This window comes from Anguilla rostrata, chromosome 11 (genome assembly GCF_018555375.3).
Source record: "Anguilla rostrata isolate EN2019 chromosome 11, ASM1855537v3, whole genome shotgun sequence".
In the NCBI taxonomy this organism is placed as follows: Eukaryota; Metazoa; Chordata; class Actinopteri; order Anguilliformes; family Anguillidae; genus Anguilla; species Anguilla rostrata.
This window is the reverse complement of record NC_057943.1, coordinates 34,984,421-35,002,857: the sequence shown is the minus strand read 5'-3', so window position 1 is coordinate 35,002,857 and position 18,437 is coordinate 34,984,421. Positions and strand designations below refer to the sequence as shown.

General features: G+C 47.3%; 1 protein-coding gene across 2 annotated transcripts; it reads right to left on the bottom strand.

The window, feature by feature from the left end:
• Nucleotides 1–234: 234 nt before the first annotated feature.
• On the bottom strand, nucleotides 235–18,337 carry LOC135234709 (nuclear receptor subfamily 1 group D member 1-like). 2 transcript variants are annotated; one of them, XM_064299572.1, is made up of 8 exons: nucleotides 17,629–18,337; nucleotides 8,633–8,947; nucleotides 8,070–8,158; nucleotides 7,789–7,933; nucleotides 3,609–4,192; nucleotides 3,252–3,437; nucleotides 2,642–2,852; nucleotides 235–2,154 (listed from the first exon to the last, which is right to left on the bottom strand). In XM_064299572.1, the coding sequence occupies exons 1-8, from the start codon at nucleotides 17,642–17,644 to the stop codon at nucleotides 1,958–1,960; spliced, it is 1,743 nt and encodes a 580-aa protein (XP_064155642.1). In that variant the 5' UTR covers nucleotides 17,645–18,337; the 3' UTR covers nucleotides 235–1,957. The 2 variants fall into 2 exon arrangements, with proteins under 2 accessions (XP_064155642.1, XP_064155643.1); XM_064299573.1 differs by lacking the exon at nucleotides 17,629–18,337 and adding an exon at nucleotides 14,130–14,225.
• Nucleotides 18,338–18,437: the final 100 nt, after the last annotated feature.

The window sequence follows — 18,437 nt, the reverse complement described above, 5'->3', positions numbered from 1 at the left end:
GGGACAGGCTTCAAAAGCGGTAGCTCACTACCAGATTCAGAGAGCAGGTTTTTCACTTAGCATGCGTGCCATATGCTACGCTAGCTCATAAAGGCCAGTGTTCTGTGATTGACAGATCATCAGGCACGAGCTCCTGATCCTCACCTTGGACAGAGCTGTGCTTTAGACTAGAATGCACACAACGGTTCCTGTGCAAAATCCAGCCAATAGGAAAAAAGAGACCGAAGGCAGTGATCAGTATATAATCTCATCTTTAGTTTTTCTATGGAAGAAGATCAAGATCAAGAAGACATTAGCATTCATTTTGTTTCTACAATATATACAGTACAACGTGATGAATCAACAACAATCTAAGAACCTTTAACAACAAACAAGTCTGATTTGTGGTTTGGGTCCTGAAAAGGCAGGTTTTGGGGCCGAGGGGTGGGTGCTGGGCTTACTAAGGTTTACATAGACAGGTTGTGTCACAAGAGTTGTGTTTTATTCTCTTTGCCAGTGAAACTGTAACCCAATTCCCCCTGGAGCCCTCTCCATCACCCTACAATATACACACTGTGCCTTAAAACTGGACCCCAAGTTCTTCCCCTTGGGTTCTGGCCTGCCATTCAAAATGAAAACCATCAGAATCGATTGTGGAGCAAGCAACCGTGATACAGTATTTACAAAATCCGAGATCAAACCAGAATGAACAAACAAACAAAATCTTAACATGCATGAGACAAAAGGTCACATGGGCTCTCCCTGATTAGCTAAAATATGGCCAGGGAGGCCTTGTGAAGGAATAGTTTGCATATAATTGGATTGCATCTTTAATTGCAATTCATTGCTAATAGAAACAAAATATAATCTTCCATGAAACATTTGAAATAGCAGATTAGGAGTTATTTCAGAGCAGTCTGATGCAGTATCCCATACTCGACTATGTGCCCTTGCTATAGTCTTTCATTCAACATTGCAATATACAAACGGCTCATGTTTATGATGTTTTAATGTTTTAACTATACATGTTATGTACAATAAGTTAATTCCCTTTCCATTTACACACACACACACACACACACAGATACAGATACATGCATTCACACGCGCACACACACACACACATACAGATACATGCATTCACATGCACACACACACACACACACACACAGATAGATGCATTCACACACACACACACACACACGTACACGTTATTTGTGGTCCTTAACCCTTGTGTTCGGTCTGGGTCAAATTTTAACTTTTAAAAGAGGAACAACACTGTAGAGAGATATTTCATAACCAGGAACTAAACCACTGTAAATTTTTCTTGTTTTGCATTTCTCTTTGCTTTATGTCTTTATGCCTATATGGTTTCCTTGAATATAAGACGAAAAATAATTGAGAATGTCAGTCCAAAACAAATATCAATAATCTACTGCAACCATAAACCATATATGTATTATTTATATTATTTGGAATTTAGATAAAGATTATATATATAGTGTATTTTTGTGTAATTGTTATTTCTGTGTAAATTAAAAATCCCAATAATATCCTGCGTCTATTTGACCCAGGCTAACAGTCTCACAGGTACAGAGCACAAGGGTTAAACGATCCACATGTGCTGGCCTTATTCTATTTACTCTATTTCATTTAATCTGCGAGTGTGTGGGAGAGAGAGAGAGAGAGACAGAGAGAGAGAGAGAGAGAGAGACAGGGAGAGAGAGAGAGAGCTTTTTTTGAAACAGCCACTTCAGGTCCCGCATTTGCAGTAGGAAGCCAGGGTTCAGCCTCAAGACTGCACTGGCACCGTTTCAATGGAAAATTGTACTGGTCACACAAGCCATTTTTCTACAGTTCTGTGAACTGGGGGGGGGGGTGGGGGGGGGGTTAGGGGTTTGGCTGGCCTCGCCGAGCGGGCGGGCCGATCGGAGGACTGCGATTGGGGGAGAGAGGGGGGCCCGCGAGGCGGGGCCGCTCAGGGGTCGATGCGGAAGGCCAGCAGCTTGTCGGAGTGCAGGTTGTTGAGGGTCCGCAGGTCCGGCAGGCGCAGGAGCAGCTTGGGGAAGAGGGCGCTGTCCTCGGGGCGTCGCCGGGTGACGAGGGAGCGCAGGGCCCGGATTAGGCGCTCCTGCAGCTGCTCCACCGCCCCCACGTTCAGCACGCCCGAGCGGTCTGGGGAGACAGGTCACACAGAGGTCAGAGAGAGGTCAGAGAGAGGTAAGACAGAGGTCAGGCAGACGGCAGAGGGAGGTCAAAGGATGGATAGAGAACAGAGGGAGGTCAAAAGGAGGTCAGAGAGGTCAGAGAGAGGTCAGAGGATAGAGAGAGAACAGAGAGAGGTCAGAGAGAGGAGAGAGAACAGAGAGAGGTCAGAGACGAGGAGAGAGAACAGAGGGATGTCAGGGGTTGGAGAGTGAACAGAGGGAGGTCAAAGGAAGGTCACAGAGGTCAGAGAGAGGTCAGAGGAAGGTAAGACAGAGGTCAGACAGACAGCCGAGGGAGGTCAGAGGTCAGAGAGAGGAGAGAGAACAGAGAGAGGTCAGAGACGCGGCAGAGGGATGTCAGGGGTTGGGGAGTGAACAGAGGGAGGTCAAAGGGAGGTCAGAGAGGTCAGGTAGAGGTCAAAGGGGAGTGGTGCGTCAATCACAGCTCCTCTCACCTGCAGAGACCAGCACCACGGCCATGAAAAGCGCCATCTCGTCGGGCTCCAGGCCCAGAGCCCCCAGCTTCTCGCTGAACTCAAACATGGCGTCCAGCAGCGAGCCCATGCCCAGGGCCCGCAGGACGGGCAGCGGGTACGTCTGCCCGTTCAGGAAGGTCACCGTCCGCTCCTTAGGGCGGAACAACGAGCAGAACCGCACCATCAGCACCTGGCCAGGAGAGGGAGACAGAGCTGTGTCACGCCTGTAATGCTCCTTAGAACTGAAATTTTAAATTCAGAGAGTGAGAGTATACATACACACACATATTATATATTATATATACAGTACATTTATGTCTATACATAGGGTTAATGGTCTATATCTTACTTTTGTACTGCTAAAGTGCTGTTTTGCCCTCCTGATAAAGAATAAAGTGCACTAGAGTGTTACCACAGGTGGGGCAGGGCAGGGTGGGAGTGGGGGGGGGGAGGGTGGGGCAGGGTTGTGGGGGCGGGGCAGGGTGGGAGTGGGGGCGGGGGAGGGTGGGGCTGGGTTGTGTGGGGCGGGGCAGGGCGGGGGCTGGGGAGGGTGGGGCAGGGCTGTGTGGGGCAGGGCTGCATGGGGTACCTGGAATGTTCCGGCCTTGAGCAGCATGACCTGGTCCTGCTGGCTGAGGCTTTGGAAGCCCGGGATGCCCTTGGCGAACTCCACCACTTCGCGGACGGCGGGCGTGAAGCACTGCGAGAAGGCCTCCCACACCTGCTGACTGGAGCAGTCTGCGGGAGCCACGGGATGGGTGTTCAGGGGGCACGCCTGGGGGGGGGAGAGGTTCACACGGTTACACTTCAAACGGAGTCAAAATGGCTGCTATGGCGTAAAGACAGGTTGGGTACTTTACATGAACCAACATTCACACACACGCACACACACACACACATATAAACATACGCGCACACACACGCACACACACACACATTTACTCACCAGGACTTTGCCGCCTGCAGCCAGTCTCCACGGGCAGGACGTCTGGCTCTGGGACTCCCCTGCAGGATAGCTGTTGTAATTGGCTGAATAGGTCTGCGTGGGAGGGTCCACACTGGACCGGGAATGGCTCTGATTGGAGGAAGGTGACAGGCTGTAATGCCCGTTGTCAACGTAGGCGAATGAAGGGTCGCTGTCACGCAGGGTGACGGGACAACCGGGGGAGGTTCGGTACCCTGTGGCGGGGCAGGAGGGGTACCCCTGGGGTGGGTAGGTTTGGGAGGGGGGGTGGGGGCAACCGGAGTCCTGGGGGGAGGGGCTCTGGTAGTACGGAGGGTTGCTGTTGCCGTTGGTGTAGCATTTTTTCCCAAGCCGGTCCTGGCCGTTCACAAAGATGTCGTGGTAGGCCCGGGAGATGGCCCCAATGGCCGCCTCTGATTGGCTGTCCTCCGGGCTGGCCGGGGCCTCGGGGGGCGGGGCGGAGTCCATGTCCATGGAGGCGGACTCGTTCAGGCTGTTCATGTAGTTCTGCATCTCGTCCAGCAGCCTCTGCTTCTCGCGTTTCGGGATTCGCCCAAACCTCACCGCTGAGAGGGAGGAAGAGCGAGGAAGCCCGTTAGAAACCGTCGCTACGGGGTTTTAACGAGACACACTTTCAATCCCTTTCTTTCTCTTTATCGCTAAGGCATCCTCCGTCCATCCGTCCTCCGACAGACGAGACCGTGAGTGTGGAAGAAGGCACACTTACACTCTTGTCTGTCAAAGTCCATTTGAAATGCCACCCACCACTTCTTTGAACCACAGCTGAGCTGCGCAGTCACTCTGCAGTCCCCCAGCTCAACTGCGCAGTCACTCTGCAGCCCCCCAGCTCAACTGCGCAGTCACTCTGCAGCCCCCCAGCTCAACTGCGCAGTCACTCTGCAGTCACCCAGCTGAGCTTTTATTAAATCCACCATTTTATTGTAATGGATAAAAATGACATAGTGCACTCCTGAAAATCAATGAGTCTAAAGTTAGCTGTGACTAGTTCTTCTTCCTTGCTTGTCTTAAATCTGCCAGTAAGAATGCCTCTATAATGTAAAATAGTGTTACCATAACCATAATATTAATACATTAAACAAATCGAATTTTATCTGTTAGCATAATGCTAACCTAATAACCTAATAAACAGCTGGTGGAGGGGACCCTGGTAAGGTTCAAATACATTTCTACGAATCTAACAGCAGAACCCTGTACATCCAGTCCATCCCCATCTTTCACCCCCCCCCCCCCGCCCCCTCCAAGAATGGCAGTCAGCTGGCAGGCCTATTTATAGCCCCCACCACTCCTGTACCCTGCAGTACATCTCCCCCTCTCTCCCTCCTTCATTCCATCTCTACGCGCGAAAGTAGGTCAGTGGAACAGGAGGAACAGGAGGAACAGGAGGAACAAGAGGTTCCTGCTTCACACCAGGAAGAGAAAGAATCTGGGGTGCAACTGCAGTGTTCACAGGCATACGAGGGGGACTGATATCAGTTTTTTTTTTTGGGGGGCGGGGGGGGGGCGTAAATTGAAAATTAGTGAAATGATGAGAGAAGGGGGAGGGGGGGGCGCTTTAACAGGAAAGAGCGTGGGAGGAAGTACATTTTGGTGAAGCGGCCGTTGTACAGTTTTATGACCACGCGGAGAGAGACAGTTCAGATGAGGTCTGCCGCACTGCTGCGGCCATTTTCTGAACAGGTTTAGAGACGGAACGGTTCGGCCCAAAGAAGAGGACTGAGTCTGTCCTTTCTCTTACGACAGACAGTCAGCTCTGTTGCATGATGCTTAGCTGCGCATTCATGCATAAATTATGACCGCAAAATAGAACACTGAGATCAGAAAGAGGGCGGCAGTGTAGTATAATGGGTGAAGAGCTGGTCTTGTAACCTAAAGAAATCTCTCATTTGTAGGACTAAAGCTGTTATTGTGACTATTGCATGAGGATATTACATACTAATTACTACATATGTCAAAGAATTGTAATTTTGGAAATTTAAAGTAAAGTACAAGTTACATTATAAAGTACAGTGATAAATTGAGTTTTATTGCAATCTTTGCATTGACATAGTTAAAAAGGAGTCCTGGAATAGTCTGCAGACATCTTTTTCATTTTTGGCAATTTCATATTGCAATAAGCGAGCCTGAATAATAGACTATAACTTCTATACATACTGTATAATTGCATGTAGCAAAACCTTATAGCTTCATTACAACATCACCGCTAAAAAGCAAACGTTACTGTACACCACCCTATTCTTTGCATAAATGCCATAAGAATAGATGGCATTTATTTAATTGCGAATGGTTTCTGCTCAGGAAATAAGAGTGAATCACATGACTGCTCAGAAAAAAACATGATAGGACATCACACATAATTTGTCACAGTTATAAATCTGCTTTCACTTTCTGAGGCTAATTCTTCAGCTCGAAGCGGGCTTTTGGTTGGCCATTCTGTGCTTGTTAGAGCAGCAGCCATTGGAAGAGAAGCTGGTGCAATGGATTAAGGCCCCCTAGAGGAAACAGCCTGCAAGTGTCCCACGCTTTACAAAGATATAAAAAAACACCCTCAGTCTTGTGGGTCAGAGATGGTGAAATTAACCGAGCGCTTTCCCACCTGCACGAGGACAGCGAGATGACACAAGACGCTGAGCGAAATCGGGGCGTGCGGTCGAATGTAGGATGCAAGGCCGTTGCGAGAGGTCTTCCTGTTTTCACAGCAAGCGGCGCATTCGAAAAGGGGGTTTCTAGGTTGCGGTTTCTAACAGTTTCAAGATGGCCGATATGAAGGCCCTGCCCTCGTTTCACACACCCCCCCCCCCTTCCCCCACACGCTCCTTCTCCACCACCTTCTTCCGACCACAGTAACTGCCACCCAAAAGACCCAGCCTTCTCCTTCTCACGTGTGGGTTATGCAAGGCGAACGAAGGCTCGGGGTACAGTGAGACCAGCTGGCTGGCGGGAAAGTCGCGCTAAGCGGAGATAAGTAGGTCGAGTAAACCACGGCGCATTCGCCTTTTTCTGGCTCGGTTTTATTTTATTTTTTTTCGGCGACCCCAAAAAATGACTTCCGAAGCTTTTACCGAAACGCGGAGCGAAACGGCTCTCCGGAGTAACCACGCCGATCGGTACGGGGGGGATTAAACAAAGCGGGTTCTGAGAAACAGGCGGTCTGATGACTGATGAGATCCGCGCTAATGCCAGGGGGATTAATGTAGCGGTACTGCTAAGTTTCTTCCTTAATTGTTGCCGGTGTTGATAAATTAACTGTACGAGATGTTCAAAAAAAAAAAAAAGGGGGCAAACTGGAAGTAATCAAGGAGGCTGTGTTCCCATTTCCTAAAATAAATCCTACGCTCGCTGCACTTTTCAGGATGAATGATAGCTTCAGGGGCCACAGAACCTCCACGCTCATAAATCACTGTCTGCGGGAGAGAGAGAGAGAGAGAGAGAGGGGGGAGAGAGAAGGAGAGAGAGAGAGAAAGAGAAAGGGAGGACGAAAGAGAGTGGAAGTGGAATGGGGAGCTGAGGGAGGGAGGGAGAGGGTGGGGAGAAACGAGAACGAGAAAAACGAAGATAGGAGAAGGAAAGGACGAGGGGAAGAGAAACAGGAAGAGAGGGAGAGGGGAGGAGAGCGGAGGCCTTCGCAGTTCCTCCCCGGCGGCGGGGCGCTCTTGGCACAGACCGAGGCGCGCGCGCAGCGCTATCCTGGTGTGACCCGGCACCGTGCCCCACCCTCCTGTGTGGGTTTCGGCCGAGGGGGGGGGGGGGGGGGGCGTGGTTTGTGTGTGATATGCAGAGATGGGCGCGGTAACCACGACAGTCCATGCCTTTGGACACGCCTACGCTGGGTCACTTGCCCAGGGTCAGGGCCTGGGTATTTTTGGACAGGAGGGAATTTTAATTTTCGAGGGGGCCTAATCACATGACTTTGCATATAAGGGGGTGGGGTGGGGGTTTGAAATTGTGTTACTTATTCTGGGCTATGGCCGTGTAACCTATTGAAATTTGGGGGACACAAGCACCTTTTGGGGGGGGGTGGGGGGCATTGCCCTCTAATGTCTCCAGTACTGCACCACTATGAGGCAAACTGCATCAGTGGGTAAGGTGGGGGGTGGGGTCTGGGTGCGATGGGTGTGGTTTGGGCTGATTGACAGGCGCTCACCGTCTCGGGACATGCCCACGGAGAGGCACTTCTTGAAGCGGCAGTGCTGGCAGCGGTTGCGGTTCATGCGCATGATCAGGCAGTTCTCCTTCTTCACGCACATCTTGTAGTTGATGTTCTGCTGGATGCTGCGGCGGAAGAAGCCCTGCAGGGGGCGACAGAGAGGCGGTGTGAGACCGCGATATTGGGCAAGGGACCGGCTCGGCGCTCACTACGCGGCTAACGCTGCGCGGTGGAAGGGCCCGCCCCCTCCCTCCCTCAGGCTCTGCCCCCCCTCTCACCTTGCAGCCCTCACAGGCGTGTACGCCATAGTGGAACCCGGACGCGATGTCCCCGCAAACTTTACACAGCAACACCATACCACCGGTCTCTGTCACAGGGAGAGAGAAGGAGGGAGGGAGGGAGGGAGGGAGGGAGAGAGAGAGAGAGAGAGAGAGCAAAAGACAGAGAGGGAAGGAGACGGAGAAGGGAAAAATTAGTTATTATTGTTATATATAATTTGCTGTTTCCTCCAAATACATTACATTACAATCACTTAGCAGACACTTTTATCCAGAGACACAAACAGTAGAGGCAAAATATAAAGCATTTTTTATGTAGAGAAGTTAATGTTATCAACAGAGAGATAATCAGAAAAACATGAATCAATAAACAACGCCAAACTGTGGGCGAAATTGGTCCTTGATCAGACCTACAGTTGGACTATAACACACACACATTCAGAGGAGAGGAGATAAAAGAGAGAGAGAGAAGGGGTGAAATGGAGAAGGGAGAGAGACAGATAGATAGCTAGATAAATAGATAGAGAAAGATGAACAGAGAGGAATAAATTGGAGGTACTCACTGGTGAAAGTGCCTGTGAACCCAGCGGACCTCTTGCTTGTGACTGGGTGGTTGTCATGGGTGACCACGGGGGCTGAGGCGGGGGCTGCCGCGGGGGGGTGCGTGACGTCGGGGAACTGGAAGACCATTTCGGGCGAAGGAGGGGTGCCCTCGTAGCCGCCCCTGTGCTTCAGCACCCCAATCTCGGTGAAAGAGACTTCCTCCGGGGACGAGGGCTGGGACTGGGAGGAGGGGGACTGGGTCTGGTACCCGCTGGATGGGCTGCCGGGGCTGGGACTGGCACTGCCTGTAGACCTGGCGTACAGAATCACACCCCCTACAGGCACAGACAGGACAGGGGGGAGACTTCAGTCACTGCTGCACGAGCCATGCTGCCTAGAGACCATTACATTTACCTCAGATTTCATTACATTTACTTTAGATAACACTACATTTACCTTAGATTGCATTTACCTTATATTACATTACATTTAGTTTAGATATCGTTACATTTACCTTAAAAGACATAACACTTAATTCAGATTGTATTACATTTACCATAAATTACATTACATTTATCTCAAATTGCATAACATTTACTTAATATTCCATTAAATTTACCTTAGATTACATTACATTTACTTTAGATATTATTACATTTACCTTAAATGACATAACATTTACTTCAGATTGGATTACATTTACCTTAGATTACATTATATATATCTACAATTGCATAAAATGTACTTAAGATTGCATTATATTTACCTTAGAATACATCACATTTACTTCAGATCTCATTACTTATTTTAGATTACATCACACTGACCTCAGACTACATTTACCTGAAATTACATTTGCTTTACATTAGATTTAATTTAGTTTACATTACATTTGCCCTAGATTACATTACATTTACCTAAGATTAAATTAAATTTACATTATGCAATTTTCAGTAGTGGATACAAAGGTTTAGAACGAACAGCAGTTAGTTAATTAGTTAAAAGGATAATTAGTACTTTAGAATGATCATTGACACGTCATCAAATAGCTGAACAGGTGAAAAAAACAACATGAGAAGCATATTAGATATACACTGTTTTCATAGGTTTGGTTGTATTTGGTTTATATGTCATTGCCCCATGATTAGTTAGATGAAGTTAAAAGCACTAGATTTAGCTCTAAACTCCAAATGCACACACCTACAGAAATCAGTCACCAAAAACGGCTAATTTGGATTGATGTTTTCACTGCGCTCATTAACTGGCTTTTCATCATCACACTGACGCCTCTGTTCCCCTCAGTACAGTTTTTGTTAGCCCAGTTTAGACATCTCATGTGCAGCAAAAGAGAACACCCAGTACAAACTGCTCCTCGATACAACATTAATTCAAATTATGAGAGAAGTATAATAACTAGTCCAGAGATGCACAAGGCCTGCTGCCTCACATCTGATTCCACTAAATACAAACCACCAGCTGTTCATTTTGTTTTCTCTTGACACAACGGTAAAAATATTTTACAGCTGGCCAGATGGAAGTAAAGCAAACTATATGAAACGGCAGGGTAGGCTGATGTGTTATGCGGAGTTGTTACCTCACAAAAATCCCAGATGAGAATTTAATATAATGCATGGAGAAAAAAATTACTACGGTATTTTGTGTGACGCAATTTTGGACAGTATTCTGGACAACATGTCCAATTGCGTATTCAAACGAACAAGCGCTTGAGCGCTAAAAATAGTTTTAATAATCTGGGACAACAGACCAAACCTCTGCAGTGAACGAGAACAGCCCGCGGAGGTTATGCATTCATGTTAGAAATATTTAGTAGCTATACAATTAGGGTTGTTTCTTGTTTGTTTGTACGCGAACAAACAGACCGCTTTCACTGCACAGCGTTTCCTCCGTTCCTCTCACACACGCGCATTCCCTTCTGTTGTGCATCGCTATTCTCTCCAATCTCTCCAAACACGGGCTCACGTGGCAGTGAGTGCCTCCTGCCTCCACTGCTCCAATAATAGCTCAGCTCCCTTGGGGGCGTGCCTGTAGCCGGCTAACTGCACAACACCTGACCGCTGAATCACATGGACTCCTAACACAGTTACCGCCCGCGCGATTTCCGCAGTCCCGTGCAGACAACGAACGCGAATACCCCCAGCGCGTTCATTACTGCAACCACTACAGGACTAATGTGTTTAGACTGCCGCAGCAGTCAGCTCAGGCTTTGGATGTGGGTGGAGAGGAATTACAGTCACGTTGTATTTGTACTTTCGACATTGTTGGACAGTTTATTAAAATTATTTTGTTATATTGAGGCTGTGATAAGATTAGCACCGCTGGCTGTGTTTTCAGGCATAACATCATATAACCATGATAAAAAATGCCAGCATATGCAATATGTAGTTTCACTATAGGAGCAAGAAATATAATCCTAATTATATGCTACAATACTGATGGCAATGATAAACTACTGAGGAATTGATTTATATGAACCTTGGGTCACATTGTGCAATAGGTCACATTGTTCTCCCGTCCTTGCTCCATCACAAACAGAGATCAACACTTGATGACACCTAGGCATTTGAAAACATTCAGGTGTTAGTCTTGCATTTTAAACGGCAGGTTAGTCGGTGCTTATCTGTTTACCACTATTTAAGTGCTAAACAGAGGACTCAGTAACAATAGTGACAGCTATCAATGTTGAGATTTAGATGATTCAGGCAAATCACTACAATACACAAATATCTCTGGGCAGTTACTGTAAGTAAGTTTTCCATATTTTTTTTAAGACTACAGAAATGTAAATGTAGAAAGTGTTGTGCTCTGACTCAGATAATGTAAATGAAACAGGTAACGCTTCCCTCAAAAGAAGCACACCTTCTCCCAATTCTGGCTCCTGCACGTGGCTTCTGCTTCGTGTGTTTAATAGCTCCTCAGCCAACACATTTTTCTCAATGAATTTTGTTTTGTTATTGACACACAGCAGCGTCGGGCTTTCCCAAAAAAAAAGTACCCAGGGCAGTGGCTGGCTGCCAGACCTCATGCAAGCCCCCCCCCCCCCCAATCGGTCCCACAGCAGGCCCACGTGTTGGCATGGTGACCCCTAGCATGGCATCCTGACGAGAGCAAGGTGCAAGACTCGTTATGTTATATGGCTGCAGTATCTGTTTCTGTGGAACCAATTACCCTCCTCAAGGGCACGATGACACCACATCACAATATGGAATTCAATCCCACAATGCACTGGCTGTACACCCGCTGATGGAAGAGCCGTCGGGGCAAGGGACTCTGAAACGAGATAAGCGGGGCCTGCTGTCTCCATCGCTGCATTTCTACACATGTAACATCCAGAGGTTGGTGGTGGCAGGGTGGAATAGTGGTTAAGGAGTCTCAGTCTGATAAGACAGTTGCAGGTTTGAATGCAGAGTGTGGCCATTGTGTGCTTTATAACCACCGCAAACTGCAAGGGTTAATGTCCAGCTGTGCACATGGGGGTAAATCAGCTCCTCTGAACCTCTCTGATCTGCCAGTGGATGAGGGCCCATGATGGTAGGGATTATGCTTTTTATACATTTCGAATGCAGTAATGGAGGGTGTGGCTCGCCCCTGAAGGGGGTCTAGGCCAGGGTTGTCTGTGAAGCGTATTGGGACAATTGCCGTGAAATACGCCGTACAAATAAAATTTGATTGATTGATCGGATGATGTGGAACTGTGGGCCGTGGTCTGCGTTGACCTTTAAACTCTGACCCTTGAAAGACGGCTTGTTGGTGTGCAGCGAGCAGGCGGTGTCCCAGGCCTGACGGGGACCGGTGCTCTCGGGCCCACGTGCGCGGGTGCAGGAGATTGAGGGCAGACTGAGGGCGGAGCACAGCCCTGGCATAAAGCTGAGGAGTCAGCCGAGCCCATCGGAGCACACCGCTGGCTTGGCCTCCCCATGCAGGTGGTGATCCACCAGCAAGCAGAGGCAGGCTGGGATAGGTGAGCGCTGCACTGGCAGCGTCATCAGCCTTCCTCCCCTCCTCCTCTTCCTCCTGCCCCCTCCCTCCTCCACAGCACACACTCACTAACATTTCTGTGTTCCCGGGTGTGTGTCTGTTTGTGTGTGCATGTTTATGTGTGTGTGTGCATGTCTCTGTGTGTGTATGTCTGTGTGCATGTTTATGTGTGTGTGTGCATGTCTCTGTGTGTGTATGTCTGTGTGCATGTTTATGTGTGCGCGCGCATGTCTCTGTGTGTGTATGTCTGTGTGCGCGTATGTGTGTGCATGTTTGTGTGTGTGTGTGCGTGTGTGTGCATATCTGTGTGGTGTGTGTGTGTGTGTGTGCATAGGTTGTGGGGGGGGGGGACTAAAAAAACTGACTGAATGCCTTACTGACCTCTGTCAGGGGAAAACCCCTAATGTAACAACACCCCAGGAAAAGCACATTGATTGGGCCAGAGGGATAACATGAGGACGGTGCTGAGCCGAGTGTTCAGGCTGGGAAGCGGAAGCGGCCACGCCGAGCCCGCCCCGGCCTCTCGGTGGGATTTCACCGCACCGCCCGCCGCATAGAGAAACCGGGAGAAGTGGGTCAGCGCCGTAACAACCTGGAAGCTCCAAACAGCGCTGCAGCTCTGGGGGGGAGGCTGGGGACCCAGAGTGCACGTGGACAAGTTCCGGAGAGGACGCCGCAACCCAACCGTCGCACACGCACACGGTTTCCTCTCCACGCGACCGCATATTTCACTGCAGCAGTTCGGACAAAAATATCTTTCTCGAGGTTGTAAAAAGCAATCGAACCCGCAACCTCCGGATCACGTTAAATTCTGCATTTATACTCCCCTCAGCTGCTTGCGCGCGCGTGATAAGTCTGGCATAAAACCATACATCCCCACAAACTGCAGGCAGGACGAAGGCGCATCTTGATACATCTGTTGGCTGATCATGGCTTTTCAATATCAATATCTTAACCAGTGACAAAAATGAAAAAATTTCAATCACAGTTTATGCATTTAGAAAAGACTCCTATAAATAAGTGTATGTAAAATTAACCCTGCCTCACACAGTGATGTCACGTGTCAAATGCTAAAAAAAAGTAATTAAAAAAAAAGTCAATATCCCTCGTTATTGCACAAGCTCTGAATAGGCCTATAAATAATGGTATGGTCCAGTACATGTGTTTCCATTGGTCACTTTTTTTCTGGTCACAGTTACATTGCGTTGTGTAGAGCTACAGGAGAGCCTCACATTTCTCTCTGCATGCAAGACAGCAAACATAACCTCCAGTTGAAATATTCCACAAATTGAGGCACTCAAGTGAGTTACAGTTACAATTTGAAAGTAAGCAAAGGAAAAATAAATTAAGGGTGCCTGGGAGCTGATGGCAGTGGCATATGGAGTAGTTTAAAAAACCCGACAGACTTGCATTTAAATAGTTAAATATCGAATACTATTATGCTTGCTTTTAAAATAAAACATCCCATTAAGTAAAGGCACGTGGCCGAAACAAATCAAGTTACTGTACAAAATCACTGACCTACTGACCAATCTCCCACTCTCCATCACTGTAGGCGGAATAAAAACAACAGTCTCCGGGCAGACAAGCGGAACGAGTCAGCGAGAGAGAAAGAGCGAGCGCGGGGTGCTTAATATAGGGTAGATGGGGGATCACGCGCGGCACGAGGCAAAATGACTGTGTCCACGTGACGGTGATTGAAGTATCCGGACGTGCATTTTCGAGGGAGGCAGCGCGCGCCCACCACCAGCAGGATAGACACGCAAACGGAGCACCATGGGCTTCGCTTCAGGTGCAATTAAAATTAAAGTTAAATAGAGCAGGATGTAGAGCGTAGGGCGTGGAATAAAAGTGGCGGTTTGTTTAGCAGAATATCCGCATCATTACTCATACATGCGCGCAATGATTATCATACGATACTCCTCCAGATATAACTGAGATGTGGTAACGTAGTACAGCGTTCAGAGTTCTTCGGTTTGTAATGAACTACAAAACCGGACTAGCCCTATCTGTCGTTGCTTTACATTGATAACTTTGACTTGAGACAGTTGCAATGTCCGTTTAAATGGTAAATGGACTGCATTTATATAGTGCTTTTATCCAAAGCGCTTTACAATTGATGCCTCTCATTCGCCAGAGCAGTTAGGGGTTAGGGGTTAGGTGTCTTGCTCAAGGACACTTCGACACGCCGAGGGCGAACCGGCAACCCTCCGACTGCCAGACAATCAGTCTTACTTCCTGAGCTATGTTGCCCCTTATTTAAAAATATATTAGATAAAAACAGCCAGGTAAATCAACTAAAATTAGATATATGTGTTGCCAATTAACCATATTAACCAGTCCATGCAGACAATGGGACAAGGCCAGTGGGCCAAAGGGGTCTCCGTTGTCAAATGTCCTTGTAATGCTCAGTGACCCCAAGATAGACGACACTGATGATGTCTTATCTGCGGGTTTCCCTTCATCTTGGAGCACCCTCTTATAGTTCAGAGAGCTCTTTTTACTCCCAGAAAGCATTGGGCTCATAAAGATGCCTCAAACAGAAAAAGAGGTTAAAAGGGTGCATGTCTAGGAGAGAAGTGTTGTACCTGCTATTGGCAGTTAACCTGTTAATTTAACCTGTTAATATGTTCAGGCACCATGACTGTTTTCTAATTTAATTTGGTTTAGCCTGTCTCTCAACTCCTTTATGTTTATTATTCTAAGTTTACTTTGCCACATCATTTGACCTCCATTGCTCCATTGATTTCAACCCTACACACCTTTACTTTGAGTCCCAATAAACAGCCAGAGACACATTATATTGAGATTATACCACAGAGTCCCTTTGACTTAAAAGTTTTTGGTAGGTGGACAAGTAATTCAACATACTCAGATCAGCCAGAAGACTTTAAATCTACTAGGTTTAAATGCATGAAGTTATTTGCCTTGGACTGATTACCCAGTTATCCAGAGTGACTTGAATATCAATACACAAATGTTATTAATGTTAATTTTATTAATGAAGTTTATTAATTATCTTTTTTTTCAGTAAGCTATATTTTATAAGTATTTGCTGTCGGACAGTAGCCCCTGAACATTCTTGAGCCACAGTGTTTTTTTGTTTTTTGTTTTATTGTATCTTAGGTCAATTTTGGAAATGCAGCCTGTGTCATTTAAATATGTCATATTTTGGACTTAGGGGGTGGTCCAGCGAAAAGTAGGTGGTCCAACAAAATACATATTGCACAGCCATAGGAAATCACTGGGAAATAATCATTAGATTTCTATGTGAATGACAGTTTAACCCAAAGCAGAAGTTTGGTAAATGTTTGATGTATGTTGGTGTTATTTTGTGTGCCCTTTTTGTGAAGAACATTCCGTATTATGAAAGTGCTGTAAAAGTATTATTATTATTATTATTATTATTACAAGTTCCTTATTACTGAAGCTGTAAAAACGGGCAGATTGTTTTTATAAAAAAGTTATGGCAGTTAAGCCGGCATGATATTTTAAACCCGCCTCTAAGACTCCCACCTTCCAAATGGAATACACTCCGATATTTATTTTGATACATTTCCTCACTTGCCCCAGAGCACGCCTACTTAGAAAATCTTGGAGCTGAAAGGGGTGCCCCTCAGCACGCGACTCTGATCCAGTCACCAGCGCGGAAACGTGACTGCAGCTTTGTGCAATGAACCAGAAGCCAATTAATTCTGGCCAAGAACACGGGTGGGCAGACACTGCAAACATACTACACCCCCGGGAATGGCGTCACAGAGGAAGTACGGCCGAGCATTACTGAACTGCTGAACTGTCCTTTGCTGAGCTTCCGAATTGTATGTTACAATTGTCCTCCTGAATAGAAAATGTAGATCCTTCTGGGAGTGTTACGCTTTTCTTATTTAAATCCATCCGTCCTCCTTAAAACGAAGATGAGGTCGCTGCAGCAAAGTACAGAATCACATTCGGAAGCATATCCATGCGTCAAATGTGTTGGCTGCACACACGCCATACCGATCGCAGAGGCGGGGAGAGCGGGCAGAATACAGGTTGCATTAGGTCAGCCCAACACGTGAGCTTGTTTACATGACGATGAGCAGGAAGTGGCGGGGCCGAGCCGCGTCGCAGTAGGCTATTCGGGGGCTCGCCTCAAGCACGTGCACCGAACTGAGAAAGAAACGCTGGGCGGAGCGGATGGCAACTTTTACATCAAGGGCGAAAACACAATAAAAAGAATGTCTCAAATCAGAGACTTGTCTGGAATTTATGATACCGATTATGTTACCCGGGTTACAGACTATTAGATGCCAACATCATTAGATTTAACCGCAATTCTGATACAACACATCAGACTTTATTAAGGCTATGCGTGCGCTTTATCGGTGCAGTCTCCCATTCTGTAACATTTATAGTCCACTCGGTATTCATCTTAGACCCACACGGCGCCAGGAAACGTGAGAAAACAAAGGACAACACTTAACTATTGTACTGGTACAGTTTGTAAAACTGTTTCCTTTAGTTAGTGTGCCTTTTTTAGTGTGCCCCCACCGGCCACACATCCCGCCTTGTACCGCTTCCCTGGGAAGAGCGCAGTGAGTTGTCCTAGTTCTCAAACGGAGCAGCCGCTCCTCCAAATGATCTCTCATACACACCCTATTGGGCACAAGACGTCCCCAGTAATGCCAATAACCCAATAACTGCCTCAATCAATTCAGTCCTGCTGGAATAGTTACCAGAATTTAAGATGCAGTACTGCATATCGCGCTTTTACTGCATTTTGTGACTCAACACAATCAGCTGGTGTCATCGTAGGCTACATGCTTTATCGCCTCTGTTGCAGAACCTGTATTTAAGCTTACTTTATGTGAAATGAACAGAATACTGTAGAAAACACATTTGCGATTAAAAAATGACATGGATCAACATAATAGCGTTAACATGGGCTACCAATTTAAATGTATCGATAGCCTACTACAAAACAACAACAACAATAATAACAATAATAATAATAATGATAATAATAATAGCCAATACTCACCAGGGCTGTTGTCCATCTTTCTTGTGGTGGAATGCTTTATTAAACGGTTTATATATGATTTGCCCTTAGTCTTCTCTTTATATCAGTAGACAGGAGGGGAACTCGTGTCGATACAGGTTTAAGAGTCATGAAAGACCTGGAAACCAGCTTTCCCAATGTTACGGAGAAGGAAGTGCGTACGCTGGGCACGGGATGCGCGTATGAACCCGTCGGAAATATGCGCTTCTTTGAAACAGTGATATTGATCGTGTTCACTGCTCGCACTACTTCGGGTTTCCTGCTCTGCGGCGGTACGAATCTCCTCTCTTATTTCTTGACCAGTGATGAGCGTCTTGGCTCAGCGACGTGATGTACAACTAGAGAACAAGCTGTTTTCAGAAATTCCGACAGTTCACGGCCAGACAGATCTCCTGCAGAGCTGTCAAGGTAGAGGCGTATTTGCACACCCACTAATGCACGCCCTCCTCCTACCTTCAAACATCAAACACGTTTTCAGGTGACCGTGTAATGTGACTTGCAGTCCTGTCCCCTTCACTGTTCATGGGGGGTGGTGGTAGTGGGGGGGTTATCGCGCATTCTATGCGTGCCGGGCACCGTTTCTTTTTCTAGCGCTTTTATCGTATCTCGCGTTCTCATTGGACGAACTACTGCAGAGAAGCTACACCGCATGTGCGCTCTGCATGTGCCGAGGTGAGCGCTGCTCCACTGACACACATTTTATGCAAAGTACCGCGCGGGCGATAAGGACGGAAGGAAGAGGAGGGCATTAGGCACGTGGACTGAAGGCGGAGCTCTCCGTGACTGCCTTC